This window comes from Phycodurus eques, chromosome 19, assembly GCF_024500275.1.
Source record: "Phycodurus eques isolate BA_2022a chromosome 19, UOR_Pequ_1.1, whole genome shotgun sequence".
Taxonomy (NCBI): Eukaryota; Metazoa; Chordata; class Actinopteri; order Syngnathiformes; family Syngnathidae; genus Phycodurus; species Phycodurus eques.
Genome location: NC_084543.1, coordinates 5,403,062 through 5,419,298, shown reverse-complemented (window position 1 = coordinate 5,419,298; position 16,237 = coordinate 5,403,062). Strand labels below are relative to the sequence as shown.

At 43.3% G+C, this 16,237-nt stretch overlaps 1 protein-coding gene across 2 annotated transcripts; it reads right to left on the bottom strand.

Annotated features, from left to right (window-relative positions):
- Positions 1 to 461: 461 nt before the first annotated feature.
- Positions 462 to 15,569, bottom strand: LOC133417806 (disintegrin and metalloproteinase domain-containing protein 11-like). 2 transcript variants are annotated; one of them, XM_061705928.1, is made up of 26 exons: positions 15,512 to 15,569; positions 14,941 to 15,077; positions 13,925 to 14,001; positions 13,695 to 13,761; positions 11,377 to 11,459; positions 11,165 to 11,222; positions 10,583 to 10,634; positions 9,751 to 9,893; positions 9,315 to 9,389; positions 9,124 to 9,195; positions 8,246 to 8,412; positions 8,057 to 8,141; positions 7,888 to 7,978; positions 6,688 to 6,739; positions 6,505 to 6,604; positions 5,547 to 5,618; positions 5,370 to 5,462; positions 5,218 to 5,298; positions 4,052 to 4,102; positions 3,920 to 3,983; positions 3,702 to 3,807; positions 3,412 to 3,531; positions 2,430 to 2,598; positions 2,221 to 2,335; positions 1,479 to 1,569; positions 462 to 529 (listed from the first exon to the last, which is right to left on the bottom strand). In XM_061705928.1, exons 1-26 carry the CDS (start codon positions 15,567 to 15,569, stop codon positions 487 to 489), a joined length of 2,322 nt encoding a protein of 773 aa, XP_061561912.1. In that variant the 3' UTR covers positions 462 to 486. The 2 variants fall into 2 exon arrangements, with proteins under 2 accessions (XP_061561912.1, XP_061561913.1); XM_061705929.1 differs by lacking the exon at positions 9,751 to 9,893 and having other exon boundaries at positions 9,315 to 9,486; positions 10,573 to 10,634; positions 11,159 to 11,222.
- Between the last annotated feature and the right edge of the window lie 668 nt (positions 15,570 to 16,237).

Here is a 16,237-nt window from a genome sequence, read left to right as displayed (position 1 = left end):
TCATTTCAAAACTTTTTCCACTATTAACGTGACTTGTTCCCTGTCTAACTCAATTGCATTTCTAAAAATCATTTCCAGAGGAAAAATAAAATATAAGCAACTGAAATAATGTGTTTGCACAAGTGTGCACACCCTCTGACAACTGGGGACGTTAAAAAAAATAACCGATCTCATTCAAACTCATGTTAAATGGGAGTCAGCGCACATCTGCCACCATTTCAAGTGCCTCTGATTAACCCCAAATAAAGTTCAGATGTTCTAGTAGGCTTTTTACAAATACCTGTCATTTGAAAAGGGGTTTGTAGACTTTTTACATCCACTGTATGATAAACATTTCTTGCATCATATTTTTCATAGAGTTATTAATGAGGTCTCTAAAAAAAAAACTGAATAGCGATGGGGTGGGGGGGGGGGGGGGTGGTGTAAACTGATGTAAGTAACAAAAATGACCACAAAGAGAGCTGGAATATTGAGTTATTTGGAAGTTCAGGACTCAAAGGCAGGGTCGTACCTTCCTCTCCGGATGTTTCTGGATGAGCAAGGCGGAAGGCAACAAGAGGGAGAGACAGACACACAAACGGGTCAGCGGTGAGGCCCAAAACAATTGGATGACGTCTTGACCGAGAGGCGCGATCGTGCCGTGGAACCGAAACACGCCTCAAGCATCTTTTGGACAGCCTCAAAAATCTCAAGAAGCTTAGCATAGCGTAAAAGGTTAGCATTGAGGGCTGCCTCAACAACAATAGAAGTATAAGGTTTCCCCCGAGTTTGAATTTTTAAATTCTCCATTATTCGCTGAGAAACTCACCTATTCCCTATCATAGTGCTCTTCCTGAAATGCCCTAAGATCCCACAAGATGATGCCAAAGCCCTGTCTAATGGAAAAGTAGCATTTTTGCTATTCATATTAAGCCGTAAATACAGCGGCCCCCACTATTCGCGAGGGATCAGGACCGGGTTGGACTGTGAATAGCCAAAAATCGCTGATTTTATTTCTTTTTTAAACCCCTAAAATTCTTGAATAAGTGGGGATAAACCATCAATAAACGTTTTCAAGGTTGGTTCCCCCCAAGGGAGAAAAAAAACACCAAACACATGGGGAAAAAAATTCATTAAAAAATGTGAGGGTTCTCTGTATACCATAAACTATGATCGCAAAACAGTTTAATATCATTTCAAACACATCTTACATTACCCTTCATAATAATAACGCACCGGAAGTGTGTACATGTGGCAAAGTCTCTCTGTAACAACCCATGCTAAACTTAGCTCCTCCCCGACATACTGTACGAAGCTTGTAGGTCCCACAGAAAAGAAAGACTAGCGAACCACGAATATGCGGGGGATGACTGTTTTCAGACTCCGTTCTAACAGTATCAATGGCAAGAAAAAGTATTCCAGCATTTGCAAGCTTTCGCTCGGAAAGAACATTTTGATGACTGTTAGCATTCACGAGATGGCGCCAGGCGTGTACTTACTTGAATCCCCATCCGGTGCCTCCCAGGACGATGGCCCCTAGCAGGATGGCGCCGGCCACCGAGCCAATTATGATGTTGGTACCGCTCGGACCTGCAGATATCATCAATACAAATATGTACACACTGCCGTGACACTTCAATTACATTTTTGTAGAAATACAATTCCCTGCAGCCTTTGTTATAGTTGTTGCCATCTTGTGGAAAATGCTATATTATTGTGATACGGAGAGTTACTTGGAACGAATGCGAACGATCTTGGGTAATGAGGCACATGCTGCTTCACCAAGTCAAAAAGACAACATTTTTTTACATTTCCATTTCAAGAGATGACAAATCTCATTGCCAGATAAAAAAAAATATATATATATACATTTTTTAAAAAACAAACATACAAAATGTGCTCTTTTCATTTATAGTCATTTGGGGGAAAGGTACTTATTGTTGTTAGTTTATATATAATAGTAAATTAAGGCTGGGAGATGAATCCATTTTATCATGGAAAATAATATTTCAAAGCTTGCTTGCTATCAGGAGAAATAAAGTAAATCCCACAAGGCGCACAAAAAAAAAAAAAAAAAAAAAAAAGACAGTACAGTATGACATTTGGAATTTCTATAAGCGAAGGGGGAAAATCGATTGAAATAGTTTTTGTGAAAAAATTGAGGATTTTATTACAGTCATATCACGTTGCCCTCCAATGAATCAGTTTATACTTTGCTATTTCTTTTAACGGATTAGTTACCTTTGTACTTCTCGGGGCCCTCCGGCGGCGTTGGAATGGGAATGGGGTCAAACACGCTGCAGTCCTTCCCGGTGTAGTCCGGATCGCAGATACACTTCACCTCGTTGCTGCACGTCTGGAGGCGTTCAAAGGTCAAACGGCATCACTGGCGGCTACAAAGTAAAATAAAACAACACAGGAAAGGACTTTGGAGGGCGCGTCAGTCTCACGCCGTGATGGGAGCAGATGCGCGCGATAGACGAGCCGGGGCACATGCTGAGGTTGAAGGTGGTGACCGGGAGGCAGCGGCGTTCCAGGCACATCATGTTGGGCCCGCACGGCGTTCCGTCCTCCACGTAGCCCAGGTCCAAGCCGTCGTCCAGCACTGCGTGACCACCCCTGTTATTTTTATTTTCAAAATAAAGTCATTACATTTTTTTTTTGTCACACCACACAGAAGAGTGTCTGCCAAATTTGAATGATTAAAACAAATTACCAAGTATTAAAATGAGGCTGCAAAATTGTGAAAAAATCCAACCGTTGTCTCTGCTTTCAAATGCTATGGGCATGTCCGCTGAATGTGTGAAACCACAGCCCGCTGAAAAAAGGATGCTACGTCCTCTAGCATCTTTCTTATGCCTTGTTTGAGCGACTAAACTATATCTGCGAAAAGCCTCCGGTGGCTGGAATAAATGCCAGCGGCCCGAGTCACCAGCTAGCTTGCGAGCTCACAGGCTAGCGGTGCTCGTCTCAGACGGCGGACGGGCGTTGGGCTACTCCGAGGCACTCCCTCCTCGGTAGCGATTTAAATAACAAAACTGAGCTGTTCTATAAATTGTTTCGGCAAAGGAAGATGCATTTCAGTGTGTAGCCATCGCCAGCTAGCTAGCTAGCTAACTGCGTGCTGCAGTGGTAGGAATCGGCCTAGTAATAACCAAGTAATTCCAACTCGCACGAGAGAAATGGTGAGAAACAGTTTAACGCTATACAGCATCTCACCAAGCGACTAGTACATGGGTTCTCAGTCTTCGCATGTTTTCTGCAATTATCTTCAAACGTAATGTTTTTGCCTGTTTTTTCAAAAGCTCCACAAAGTCTGCCTAGCAACAAGACCAGAAAATGGTGCTGTTTTTCCCAGAACCTGCTGACTTTTACAGGCAGGGTAAATGGGGATTGAAATGTTGTGTGTGCATATGTGATTGTAATGCTCACCTGCAGTCCAGGTATCTGTTGTGATGATAGACGGTCAGACTGGTGAGTTTACCCTGCAGCTCGCCAAAGCTCGGCTTGTCACTCACGTTGGTGCACAGCAGCAGACCACACAGAACATCCCTGCACAAAAAAATAAAAGAACACTGGAGGGCGGGATGTGTAAATTATTTCCAGCGCTTCACTTGTTCCACATTTTGTTCTGTTACAGCCTTATTCCAAAATTGATGGAATGCATTTTTCCCCAATTCTACACACGAGTTCCTCCAATAATTGGTCACAGTCTCACTCACTGCTTGTTACAATGCATCCATCCCTGGCCGCCGGGCTCGGGGCCACAGTTTCCTTTCTCCGTGCCCTCGGAATTGAGCTTTTCATAGCAGAACCTGTCAGCGGAGTCTGAGAGGGGGAAAAAAAAAAAAAAAAAAAAAAAAAAAAAAAAAAAAAAAAAGATTGCTGAAAAATGTCTCTTGCAAAGCTGAATGTTGTGCATTTCCTGTCCCATCCTTACTGTGGCCCCACAGGCTCCTGCACTGGCCGTCTCTGGTCTTGCAGCGGCCTCCGTAGCAGCGACCCTGAGGAGTGAGAGGTTAAGGGTCACGGTGGAGGAAAGGGCACGCCCATTGAGCGGAGGCGACCTTACCTGGCCGGCCTCACACGTGTAGCCGTCCAGTTTGTGGACGTTGTGAGGACACTGCGGGACAGAGAGCGTAAGCGGAATATGTCAGTTCGTCCGTTGCCAATGTGACGTCAGCGTCCGTTTTACACATTTACGAGCCAAATAAAAGTGATGTATTTGCCAATATATTTTGCAGCCTGACATTAAAAACGGGTATTTTCTCAAGTGGTGTTTGAAGTAGATCTTTAAGCGGTGTTGACGCTTCCATTATCAGTTAGCTCCCACTTCTATTGGTCGTTCAGTTTAGAGAAATTTTGAAGGTTAGATATAATATTTTCCATCTTGGGCTTTTATTTGGAGCACATTTTTAGAGTGCACAGATTGCAGCTACCACTTCAATTTTCCTTAAAACCGTAACAATAAGTTTGTTTCCTGAATCAAGTCTTCGCGTGTGCTGTAAGAAGATGGAATAGTCCATTGCATATGAAGGGAGGGGGAGCGCTCAAAACAGTTGTGATGGATGAAACCTTTTGATTAGTTTTTAAGCACGTGAATTAAGACTAAAACAATAATTGCTTTAAATCGAAGAAAAAGATGAATCTGTTTTTATGAGATGTTTGGGTGCCCCTGCAAATTTCTATTTTCAATTGCCTGTGTTTGACAAATGGGAGGTCTGCCTCACCTTGTGCATTTTTTAAGTTTATTTTTATTATTCATATATTTTTTTTATTCATTTATCTAATTAAATAATTAGCGGATTGATTTATTGTAAATTAAAAAAAAAAGGAGTAAATACATACAAATGTCTGTATACATTTATCATTTTTGTGATTTCCTTTATTAAATATTTGATTAACTATAATCAAATCAATCATAACTAGTCAGTCCGGTAGCTGAGTGGTGGTCTGTCTCACATTTCTGAGGTTCAGGGTTCAAATGTCATCTCCAGCCTTCCTGTGTTTGTTTACGTTCTCCCGTGCTTTTTTTTTCTTTTTCTCGATTACATTCCAAAAGGATGCATGATAGCTTTATTGAGGACAAAAGTTTCCATAGGTGTTAACGTGAGTGTGTATGGTTGTTCATCCCTGTGTGTCCTGCAGACTGGCTTGCCCAAAATCATAATACTAATAATAATGCATATAAAATGGATGCTTGGATCCTACTATAGATGTGGTGGGATGTTGTCATACCTGGCTGGAGTCCCCCGCGCAGGTTTCCGGAACGTCACAGTCATTGACGGCCTCTCGACACGTCACGCCTCTCAGCTCATACTGCGACCGCATTGGACAACGTAGCGGGTAAACGAAACAAACAGCACACGTAAGCTACTCACGTATAATACCTTGCAGTCCCTGCAGCAGAGGCCGTTGCTGCACATTGCATTGTGGGTAAGCGTGCACTTCTTGCAGCAGTTGGCTCCGCTGCGGGCGCACTCCTACCAGACCGGAGAGGGAACTTTACCGTGTGATCACGAACACAGCCGTCCACGCGAATGGGGAACGAACGAACGAGTGGTTACCACGAGTGTGCCGCAGTCGCACTCCTCTCCCAGCTCCGCGTAGCCGTTGCCGCACTCGGGCGGGTCCAGCAGCTACAGCATGTCATTTAAAAGACTTTCCATTAGGTACACCCTGCTCAATCGAATGAAAGCCAATATAAGAACTGTAAAAAAAAAAAAAAAAAAAAGTCCTTTACTTATATAATAATGCTCAGTAGATTATTACAGCTTTGGGGCCCCATACGGCACACTTCCTTCTTTAATCCGGCCTACTGAGTCTTTTCTGTTTTTTTCCCTCCTAAAACCATTTATCGCATTAAATAATTCCTTTTGTAAATAATAATGGGAAAATATTAGTAAAATAAGCAATTTTAAGTAAAAATTTCATTTGATTATTTCATAAAATAATAATTTAAAAAAAGTGTTACCTGCTTATTTGCATACTCACATACTCATGGATTTGTTTTGGAACTTATCCTCCATTATTTGCAAAAAGCAAAAAAAGAAAAACTCCTATTCACCATTTTTGTGCTCACGCCAAAAGCCTTGTCTAATATAAAACCATTGCTTTGGCGCCATCTTGTGGCATCATAGTGCCAAGCAACTATGGTGAAGCAAATTTTACATGCATACATTTAAACCCATGCCCACCTGTCTGGTTTAAAAATCAAATGTGGCCCTTGAGCACAAAAGTTAAATGTTAGTGCAGACCAGGATGAGGATATTTTTCTTCCACTTTTCAACATTGTGGCACCGATGTACCATCGGCTGGAGCTGTGAAAATACTGTATATGGCAGTTGGCACCCACTTTATAATGTGTATTGCACCACCTACAGGACTGGAGTGGAACCTCACCCCCCAGCGCATCAGGACTGTTTCCAATCAAGCAAGCCAGATGACATGTTTAGGATTGTAGGATTATTCTGCGCTCTACTGATTAGAATTATTAGGATTCTTTTCATTAGCGCTCTCCCTCACCTTGCTGGGCTTGTTGAACAAGCAGCTGCCACCGCCCAGCTGCAGGAAACGAAGATATTCGTCGATACTGCAGCGAGAGAACTTCCTGGGCAGGTAGTAGCTGATAAGACGAAAAAAAAAAAGAAGAAATGCCTCAGTTAAATTTGTCTGTCAGAAAAAGACTACTTTTGCATTTGTACTTACCCGGTGTCCTCCATGATGCACCCCAACCACGGGTCGGGACACCTGCAGTCTCCTGGCCACAGAAATCAAAGCCACATTGCTTAAAACCAGAGCAGTGAGTCAGACCTCCTCCAAGATTCGTGCATTATTTACAGAGTAATTCAGGAAAAAGCGGGGGGGAAAGATACATAAAAGAACATACTGCATAATATAAATCACCTATTCAATCCAAAATAAAAAAATACTAATATTAAACACAATTTTATTTCATTATTTAAATACGACTAATAACAATCAGAATAATTCCTTTTTTCAGGCGCATATAAAACAAGACATTGAAATAACTAATACAGTGAGCTTTGAGATACAAGTTGAATTGGTTCCGTGACTATGCTAACTCATACAAATATAGTAATAATTCAATTAAATAGAATGTAAAGAATTAAACAGCTTTTGTATGTGTGGCTCCTTCTGGTGTGCACGCCATGGCCAACTGGGGGCCGTATAATACAGACTTTCGCATTTCCCGGGTGATTGAAAAGTAACTCCCTATTTTAAAATTATTTCTGAACTATAATTCTTACAAGAAATGAACATGATTAGAAAGTGTATTGCATGGAGTTTTATTTCAAATTGGATACGGGCGCCAGCATTAACCACCAGTTTCTCTGATTTCTGAACTGATTTCACGAGGAACACTTGTGGGATGGAAGACATAACTTCTCGTAGTCGCCCTTCAAGTTCTCCCAAAGTCGTTGGTTTGGTAGACTAGATTTGCTCCTTTCATCATGGAACATACACAAAAACAACTGTGAAAAATATTACAACATATGAATAAATTATAAGTATTTTAAAATAATGGAGTTACTTTTCAATCGCCCTGTAAATGGAGATGGAAGTTTCTGTCCCAACTCGTCAGAAAGTTTCAGCAATATTAATCGTTTTTTTTTTTGTCCAGGATAAAGAATATGCTTGTGTGTATTGCTACATTGTCTGTCTACATCTGTTGTGTTCAAATATTTGTTGCTTAAAGGGTCATAATAACATGAGCGCGACTCTGTTCGTCAGTCCTTCTAAAATGTTCACATAAAGCAACTATAATGATAATCATGCAACACCTTGAAAAAGAAGAAAATGATTAATAAAAACAGCTCTGGGAAGGGGGGGAGAAAAAAAAAAAAAGCAATCTCACAAAATGTCGTGCAAGGTCACTTAGCCAACCTGCAGCGGGTCTGTCCTTTTTCCTCAGCATTCCGATGTTCTGGCCCAGGCTCTGGCACAGCGTGATGGCCACCGGACCAACGGCGCCATACTGAACACACAAAGCAAGTTAGTTAGCTGCTGTGGAAAAAAGAAAGACATTTGTGAAGGGCTCGTTTGGGAGCCTCACCTCATTGATGCCGCCGCCCCTGTTAAGCGAGCAGACTCCGCCGATGTAGGCGGCCTCGCTGCGGCTGCTCATGAACGTCCTACCGCTGCAAAGAGACACGAGGAGAGCCGGGCTTGAGCGGACGCGGCGGGACGGGACGGGGGAGGGGCAAAACGGCGGCCGAGGTGAGGCGGGAGCGTGGGAACCCACGAGAGGAGGTGCACGGCGTCGCAGCGCTCGCGGATGTTCGCCTTCCGGTACTTCATGAAGTCGCGCAGGGTGAGCAGCGCGTCGTCGCCCACGGAGATGCGGTTGTCCGATGACCAGGTTTCCATGGCGACCAGGACGATGCGCGTGTTGAGCTGCTCCTTGTAGATCTGAAGAGCGTTTTTGTGCTCACGTCAAAGCAACAACTTGGCATCATGGTGTCAAAGAAGTATATTGAAGTGACTTGAGGAGTTTCACTTGGACATAAGTCGTGCTTTGCCGCCATCTGGTGGCATATACAGGCAATTACATTTTTTTTTTCGAGGGGCGCCCTTAATGGAATAGTGGGGATTCATTCCCCATTAAAATAAATGGAAATGCAAGTGATCCACCCTCCCAAAAAAATGAATGAAAATGTTTTATAATAAGGAAACTAGCACTCTATAATACTGTACTTTATAAAAACATATAGTCATGACATAATTTAATCAAATTGAATGATTGAAACAGTTAATGCCACATTTTTTTTTTTGCTTCAATTCAATGGACATCGTGCTGATCCTTCTGGTGTGCGCGTATTGGCCACATGGGGGCGGTATACTATAATACAGACACGCGAATATGGAGACTGTCACTTCTCGGCAAGCTGCAGTAATATTAGCTGTTCTTCGTAGAGAATAAATAATATTTGCCTGTGAGTAATGTTGTATTGTCTGTCAATATCCAATGAGCTTGCCAAGGTATTTTCTGCTAGCATCACCAAACTTTCATCAGCTGTCAACAAGACTTTATCCCATCTTTATTATGATATACTATTTTTAAAACAAGAAGCATTTTCCATGCGTGTGAATAAGTGTGAGTGCAGACGCACGACAACTCACCGCGTCTGCCATGTTCACCACCGCTTTGGCAAAGTTCTTCGTCTGAGAGGTCAACCGGCGCTGTTGGGCAAACTGGAGAGAAAAAACTGCTCTTTACAAAGTGCTGAATTGTTAAATGTCCTTTGTTTTTAAAAAAAAAAAAAAAAAAAAAAAAGGAGTCATCCTTCACATGAGACGCTTTTTCAGCTCACCAGTTCGTAGTCATTTACGACCATCAGCTCGATGTATTTGGTCTCTGTCTGCACTGTGCGTTGACCCTGACGCACCTGCAGGGGATACAAATGGCATAAAAACTGCACCAAACAAATCATGTGAGTGGCCCCAAAGTCATATACAATGAGAAATTTTTTTTTAGAATTGTAGCTCATAATTTTAAGGAGTTTACTACGTCCATCGTGATGTTTGGTTTGTTGTTTATTTGTTCATTTATTTTCACGCCACTTCTGTCTTTTTACAGATGATGTGACCTATTTTATCTATTGGAATAGATGAAAATAAAAACTAACCATGGAAAATCCCTGAGAATTTCATCAGATCAGGTTTGAATTTGTTGCACTGGACCCAAAAGAAATTTGGCATATGTATGAAAAGAGAAAACTCAGGATGGAGTATTTATGACTGACTGACTTGTCTTTTTGATCGTCTCAAGCTGTTGGGGAGCCTCTCCTTGGCCTTCTGCGCAGACCAGTCGTCTCCATCCCGCCTCTTCCCGTCTCCTTTGGCCCCGCCGCCCAACTGTGCTTCAGGCCGGGTGCCGTTCACGCTGCATGCTGGGAAACGCAGACGGGACGGCGGGAGAGGGAGAAAAAAAGAGCGGGCTTAGTCATCATCAGCCGTGTATTTTTGGTGCTCTCATCTTCTGGAGAAATCAATAGCACATGGGCCGTGGACGAAGATAAATCTAGTGGAGGTGGGGGGGTGGGCGGGGTAACACAAAGGGAATGTGAGGACATATCTGGATGATCAATTCTATGTGAGCGTCTTGGCCATCTGTGGGTATTATAAGACCGACATACGGATATACTGTACTGGAGGCACAACTTAGTCGTTCTTCTTAGAGGATAAAGAATATACAGTATGCCTTTGAGTTTTGTTATTTGGTCTGTCTACGTGTGTTGCAGCACTGATGGTGTTCACATATCCATTGCTTCAAGGGTAACAACACTGCCACAAAGATGCTAATTGTTAGCAGTGTGCCTATAGAGTTTCCCATTGGATGTTAGCATTCAGGGAGCGGAGGCTACGTGGTTGCTTTATAGACACAAAGCGTAATTCTCTTGAAGCAGCGCAACAGCTGTCGGCATCGCCGCTGTAGCAACTCCTCCAGGCAGCATTATTCTGTTCAATATAACACCGGCATGGCTAATTTTACCCATGGTTGATAAATAAACAAAACGCTAATCCCTAATCAAGGGGAGTAATTTACATCCACAATTGGAAGTAGTAGGCCTACCTGGACACGAAGGCGGGAGGAGGTCGATGTGAGGCATTCGATACACAACGTGGTCCACCTGCCCCACAAAATACGACAAAAGCAAGCGTTAGATTGGGTTTTATGGAAATATTAAAGATGCTATATAACAACGAGTCTTTCAAAAGATTTTTTTTTTTTCTGTGATGAGAGCTCAGCTGATGCATAATTTATCAATCAATCACTCAGCGGGCGGTCGTAATGGCCGACACTCGCACACTGGAGCTGGGGATGAATACTTTATGAAAATCTGACATATAAAGCCAAGGACACAACAATTAGTGGGGGGTGATTGTGAAGAAAGGCGCCGCTATCGATCCGCCTCCCTCGTCTATGTAATTGAGCTCCATTACGAACGGAACATGAGCTCTTCCACTCTCTCCCACCGCTTTCTTCCACTTTTCACTAGTGCGCAATCAATCGCACCTTGCCAAAGTACTGAAAAGCACCTTAAAAACCCACCGGCCCATTTCCAGTGGAAATTCCAACAACCATTTATACGGCTTTGAAAGACTGAAAGACATCTGCGCCGCCTGAAAGGGATTCAATGCTAATTCAACCGACACTCACCACGCCACTGCCCGCAGGTTGGATCCCGTACGAGACGTTCCCGTCGGAGAACATCCCCCTGAAATCATTCAAAGCCAAACAACACAGCAGCTTGTAGGAGGGCGTCGCAACATTAGGTACAGTGAGAAGAGAGCGGGCTCTCTTATGCAAGCACACTTCGCCTCCTATTTGGAGAACTGTGCAAGCGATAAAGTTTTCACCAGTTCTCTCACCAGAGGCCGTGGCAGGTGGACACAGCCACCCAGGATAGTGGCAGCCCTCGCACGTGTCCGTGGTAGTAACAGTGCTCTCCTCCCTGGGCAAAGAAGCAACAAAATCGGAGAAAAATATAAATGGGACGTCTATGAAGTTTCCGTTTTTTGGGAAGTTGAATTTTGGCCATCACATTAAAAAAAATGTACGGACCGGCTTGAGTGAACTGATTTGCATGAAGAAGGCCATAAATATTTATATAACCAGACGAAGAACACAACTCTTTGTAAACTTTTAACATAAGGTAAAACGATAACAGTCATAAATAATAATTTCCTCAATGCCATAATATAAAATAGAGGCTTAGATTAACAGACTAACGCCTAATTTATTAATTTACCAACAAAAATTAAAAATAAATAAAACAAATTTAAAAAATTGATTCAATCCTATTTTTTCTCATTTAGATTCCCTGCCTGTTCCGTTTGTTGAGGACAAAAATGATTTTCATCACACAGAGTGAAAATGGGGGCAAAGGGGTTGGGGGTGGGGGTGGGACGGAAGCGACCGCCTGCAGCACTTAGCCGGAGAGGGCTAATAAATAAAAAGGTGGGATTACAAGGCTTAAAAGGAGGTCGGCAAATTGCCTGACGCAGCACTTCTCGTTGAACATGGAGGAGGAGATGCACGTGCCTCATATAACGGACCCTGGCCAGGCTAGAAAAACATTCCATTGGGATGTACAGTAAGCCCTCATGAATCAGTCAGAAGACATTGCCAGCGGAGAGGACATTTATTACAAGTGCATTAGCCTCTAGCGCAAAGAGCAAAGCAATGTGACCGTGCTTGTATCCAATCTGGAATATGTCCTTCATTGTTTCCCAGATGTAAGAGCTATCTGTGATGCTGTGATTTGCCAAAGTGTCTTCAACCTGACATTGACACATTTAATCAACCCAAGACAAACCCTCGCTCCTTATTCAATTACTTTCACTTGGGTGTCACGGCGATTCAATGGGAGAGCGAGAGTTGGTCACCAGCTCAATGGAATGGTGGCGGTCCGCGGGGATCAATAAAGAACATTAAGCCAGGAGGAATTTCATTGGGAGGTCATTTAAGATGACGTAAATCAAGCTGGTGATGGCAGGAAAGAGAAAAGCTTGCATACTTAACGTTGCCGGAAATGTCAGTGAGTTTGCACATTGCATTGTGTTGTACAGTATATTGTATTTGTACTACGTGAAATGTGGGCTCTGCAAAGGTAAACGTCGACAAATGTGACATCAGACCTCAATTCGTGATACAATAAGGGCCGCCATTCTTACATGGTGCCAGTTTGCAAATCAACATGGCGTTCCACAGAGATCTGTTCTAGAGCAATGATTATTTACATATTAGAACCTGATCTTGATATACCATATGATTTTAAAAATCCTTTCACTGATTGGTTAAATCATTAATAAACTTGAATATGATACATTAAGTGACAAGACATCCATCTATCCATCCATTTTCCGTACCGCTTGTTCTCACTCGGGTCGCGGGCCTGCTGGAGCCTATCCCAGCTCTCTTTGGGGGAGAAGCTGGGTACACCCTGAACAGGACGCCAGCCAATCGCAGGGCACTTATAAAAAAAAAAAATGAACCATTTGGACTCACATTCACACCTACGGGCAATTTAGAGCCTTCAATTAACCGAGCATACATGTTTTTGGGATGTGGGAGGAAACCGGAGTACCCGGAAAAAACCCACGCTGGCACGGGGAGAACATGCAAACTCTACACAGGGGAGGCCGGATTTGAGCCCGGGTCCGCAGAACTGTGAGGCAGATGTGCTAACTGGTCTTTGACAAGGCATAACATTTAAAAAAATACAGATAAAATGGAATGCAGAATACAACAGCACTGTACAGTATATGTGTGTGCAGTCTGTTCTTTTGGGGGGGGGATGAAAATTCTTAAATAAAAATATCTGAGACTTCCCCTCCCATCCTCTTCCCACGTTATATTCATTTTATGTACTCATCTTTCTTCATTGTCATTATACTAATTTGAATGCTTTTTTATAAACCCCACAGCTCCAGAGGTGCTGTAAGATTTGGTTTAGCTACGGAAAATGGAAGCTATTTGAATTCCCCTCACACCACCACAAAGTCGACCCACTGTTGCTCACTGCTGATGATTACCATGACAACCGTGCACTGATTGCATGCGATAGCGTCTTCCCGCACGCCGCTATTGTTTATTTCTCCTCCAGAATACGACTAGGAATCTGTGTTTTTTTTTTGGGGGACATTTAGCACATGCGTCTTAATGTTCTCGTTCTTGTCGGCGTTACCTTAATCTGTGACGGATGCCCGTCCTCTTCAAAGTGTCTTTCCACATAGTCTGTCGACAGGAGGTGACTGAAGATGAGAGAAGGACGGAAAAAAATAAAAATAAATGAGGGGCTGTTTCATTTGATTATCGAGTGTCACTTGACACAGTCTTAGCCTCTGTGCAAAATAATGTTTAATAATGTTCACACAGTGGCGCACGCTGTAGAGTCGGTGGAGTGGGTTTACTTACTGGTTGAGTTCCAGGTCGAGGATAAACGAGCGGCCGAAGGCCTCCACCAGGAAGCTGCTATGGGCCAGATGCACGGGCTGATGGGAAAGCGAGAGAAAGAAGGTAAGCAGCAATAAAATACAGGCTGTTAATAAAATCTCTCAATTGAATAAATGCATTATAAAAGAAAATGAATAGATACATACTGTATTATATTGTAAGGAGTGGATATTTCTTTGTCGGTCTGCAAATGTTTGAATTGGGAAGCCATGGAAAATATAGGAGGTCGCAAAAAAGTCACTATACATTTAATTTTCATTTCAGGTATCATTTGGACAGACGTGAGGCCGTCAGCATTCGACAGCTTAGGCTTTGCCGTTTTTGGAGGCATATCGTCCCCTTGCCCATGGCTCGTTTTTCTGTCCCATGACTGCAGTTCAGCGCCAGTTTGAGAAGATTTACGCCTGTCAAACTGCACCAACGTGTTGTACAATTAACACTAAGCATGGCCATTTTCTTGTAAAAGGATCTGTTCTTGGAGAGAAAAAAAACCATGCAGCGGAAAGGCTGCTTCTACAACCAAGGTGAAAACCGAACTCTTAGAGCAGGCATTCGCGCAAAGTCTATCGTGAGGGCTGCACTTGGAACTCAGCATTAACAAAAAGCTCAATTCCGCAGATGTTTCACAGCGTGTGAAAGCTATATGCGTACAGATTTCCGGTTGAAGCCTTTGAAAAACTCGAATCCGGACTGGATAAAGGTAAAACAATGTCCGAGGATTTTCAGCACTGACGGATGTTGAAGGGAGAAGAGTGAATAATGAGGGTCACCTCGTGGTGTAGTATTGCAGGAAAGTCACTGTGTCCTAACAACACGGTGTCCTCGGTGACTGTTGTCTCCCCTCATAATATTGATCTTTAAAGATCAGTTACGTGATCGCTCCTACAGAGGACCGTCACATCACGGCAAGTAGAAGCTGAGACAGATGATGATATGTTCCATTGCGCTGCGTGAGGAGAATTTTAAAGGGCACCCACCTGGGCCCCCGTCGAGGAGTTGTGGATGCGGGTGTCCAGGCGGCCGTGGAGCAGCTCGTCCCGGGAGTGGATCTGCTGCAGGAGCCTCTTGGGCTGCACGAGATCCACAGTGGGGGGATGCCAGCCCTCCCTCAGACCTGCAAGCACATTAGTGTATACTTCATTTGTTCAATGGGGGAAAATGGACAAACAGCAGCCCAGGGACCAGTGCAATTCTGAAAATAAAACAAACGAAAAAATCTCCCTCAAAAACCTCACAAATGCTCAAAGTCATCCATCCATTTTCTATACCGCTGATTCTCACTTGGCTCCTGTCTCTGTTCAAAAACTTTTTCTCTAACCTTAAATGGGCACCAAAAAAAACCCAAATAATAATAACAAATAAAAAAAATTGGGGCAATGGAAAACGTTCTAACTAGTCCAAAAAATAAGTGGAGTATTATGTAACAACCAGCGTAAGAACTGGGCACCCACCATGTGTAAATGCAAATATTGCGTGCTAATATAAAATGCCCATGCAATGCAACGAGCACACGGTTTGCAAAAAATGCGATTTCCAAGCCACGCTCACCCGTCACGGAGCACCTCGCGAACACTGCGGCGAACAGCAGGCACCCCACGGCCCGCATGGTGCTCACATAGTCCCGCCGGTGCAAGCGCCGTCAAGCGAAGAGAAGAGAGCGGTAGGCGGGCGGCCGGAGCGCAGTGGACGCCGGCGAGCCTGAATGAACCGACGCGGTCCCCCGTGGATACCGTTTGGAGCGTCGAGACTCGTGGAGTCAGGGGAGGGTGGGGGCAATTAGATTCAAACGTTTATTTCGTCTTCGTCCATGTCTGTTGTCGTGCTTAGGAGGGACAACGTGAGCGGAGGAAGTTCCTTGGACCGGGTGTGCGTTTGGTGCCCCCGCAAGAGCGATCGCTGCGTTTCAGTACTCCCGCCTCACGGGGGCGGTAGTGAGTCTAACGCGACTTGGCACATTGATGCGATATCAGATTTGCTTTTTTTTTTTTTTAATCCTTACTGTTTAATGTCGAGGAATTTTTTTTTATTATTATAAAAAAAATAAAAAGACATGGTGGTGAATGTTTTTTTTTTAATTAGAAAAAAATAAAAAGACATGGTGGTCCGCTGCCGTGATTCCCATTCAAAATATTTATGCGTTCTTAACACTTAATTGGTCTGAAAATGATTTTGAGAACCACCGATCTATGCCATTGATGTATAGTGACAAGCAGAACAATTAAATAATCTTCCACTAGATGGCAGAATATACAATTCACCTTTCCACGTGTTGTT

What these genes read in the sequence shown, in the direction of transcription:
- LOC133417806 (XM_061705928.1), bottom strand. Translation starts at nt 15,569, where the DNA reads ATGCGGGCCGTGGGGTGCCTGCTGTTCGCCGCAGTGTTCGCGAGGTGC. An exon ending in CTCGACCTGGAACTCAACCA is followed by an intron (nt 13,762 to 13,924) that starts GTAAGTAAACCC and finishes TCTCATCTTCAG; the next exon opens with TCACCTCCTGTCGACAGACT. An exon ending in TCTGCTGCAGGGACTGCAAG is followed by an intron (nt 5,299 to 5,369) that starts GTATTATACGTG and finishes ATGCGGTCGCAG; the next exon opens with TATGAGCTGAGAGGCGTGAC.